Source organism: Hibiscus syriacus, unplaced genomic scaffold (assembly GCF_006381635.1).
Source record: "Hibiscus syriacus cultivar Baekdansim isolate YM2019G1 unplaced genomic scaffold, ASM638163v2 tig00019470_pilon, whole genome shotgun sequence".
In the NCBI taxonomy this organism is placed as follows: Eukaryota; Viridiplantae; Streptophyta; class Magnoliopsida; order Malvales; family Malvaceae; genus Hibiscus; species Hibiscus syriacus.
Window position 1 is genome coordinate 61124 of NW_024062471.1, and position 1394 is coordinate 62517.

The window sequence follows — 1394 nt, forward strand, 5'->3', positions numbered from 1 at the left end:
TAAAATGGCTATCTGTCGCATGCAAATGTTTACTCATTGTCTTTTTCAGCATCTGAATCTCCTCTACAGCGACAACAACCTCCTCGGCCTCTATTTTAGGCAGTTCATCATCATCGATTCCATCAATCGACTGTAAACTAAATGTGTGCATGAAAGTTGCGTCGTCATTGATAATTCAATCTAATTTGTTTTCCAGTTCTGGGTCAATACCGCCATTTTTTAACTTCGTAACCTCGGGCATTATCTGCACATTTATATATGAGCATTATCGATCTTATATACAAGAAACTGGAAAAAAAAAGATCAATAAACACTTTGCTATGACAGTCATATGTAGCATAGAAAGTTCTCCCTCAAGGATCTTGATTCTCTTTCTTATTTTCTGGGAATTAAGGTTAAGAGGAATGGTGCTGCTTTGGCTCTTAGTCAAAGGAAGTATACCCTTGACTTGCTGGAGAAGACGAATATGCTTAAAGCCACTCCAACGTGTACTCCAATGGTATCTGCCTCTAAACTAGCAGTACAAAATGGTGTGTTGTTATCCAATGCGTGAGTACCGGAGCATAGTTGGCGTCTTGTTCTACGTTTGTCATACCAGACCCGATGTTGCTTTTTCAGTCAACAAGGTTGCCCAGTTCATGCAGGCACCATGTGAGGCGCATATGATGGCTGTTAAACGTATCCTACGCTATTGGTTGGTACCTTAGATTATGGATTGGTGTTCTCGGCTGTGGATGCTAGACTGAGTGTGAAAGCGTTTTCTGATGCTGATTGGGCTGGCGATCGACGGTCTATGTTTGGTTATGGTGTCTTTGTTGGTGACTGTCTTGTTGCCTGGGCCTTAAAGAAGTAGAAGACAGTGTCTCGTTCGACCATGGAAGCTGAGTACCGTAGTGTTGCTGAGGTTACGTGGATTTGTGCTTTATTGAATGATCTTGGCCTGCAGTCGCTGGATGGACCTGTCATTTGGTGTGACAATACCAGTGCGGTTGCTATGAGTGCTAATCCGGTGTATCATGCTAGGTCAAAGCGTGTTGATCTTGATATTCATTTTGTTAGGAAAAAGGTTGCAGCAGACCAGCTTCGGTGAGTTATGTGCCTGTTGGATTTCAGGTTGCTGATGGTTTCACTAAGCCCTTGGCAAAGGCAGCGTTTGAAGTGTTCCGAGATAAGGTTTGTGTTCTACCGTGTTAAAAGGATGAGAAGAAGAAAGTGGGGAGAATATTAGCCAATATTGTTCACGTGCTGCAGTGGGGTTTCTGTTATAAAGTTGTTCTTCAAAGTTGTTATGGAAGTTGTTACAGCCAGTTATGGTTAGCTAGGTGAATAGGGGCTATAAAAGGCTGTCATACTTTCTGTGTAAACAGTTAAATAATATAGCACTCCATTTACTC

At 42.1% G+C, this 1394-nt stretch overlaps 1 protein-coding gene across 1 annotated transcript; it reads left to right on the forward strand.

Annotated features, from left to right (window-relative positions):
• The first annotated feature begins 545 nt into the window (after positions 1-545).
• On the forward strand, positions 546-853 carry LOC120209662 (uncharacterized mitochondrial protein AtMg00810-like). The gene is made up of 2 exons (XM_039208605.1): positions 546-651; positions 708-853. Exons 1-2 carry the CDS (start codon positions 546-548, stop codon positions 851-853), a joined length of 252 nt encoding a protein of 83 aa, XP_039064536.1.
• Positions 854-1394: the final 541 nt, after the last annotated feature.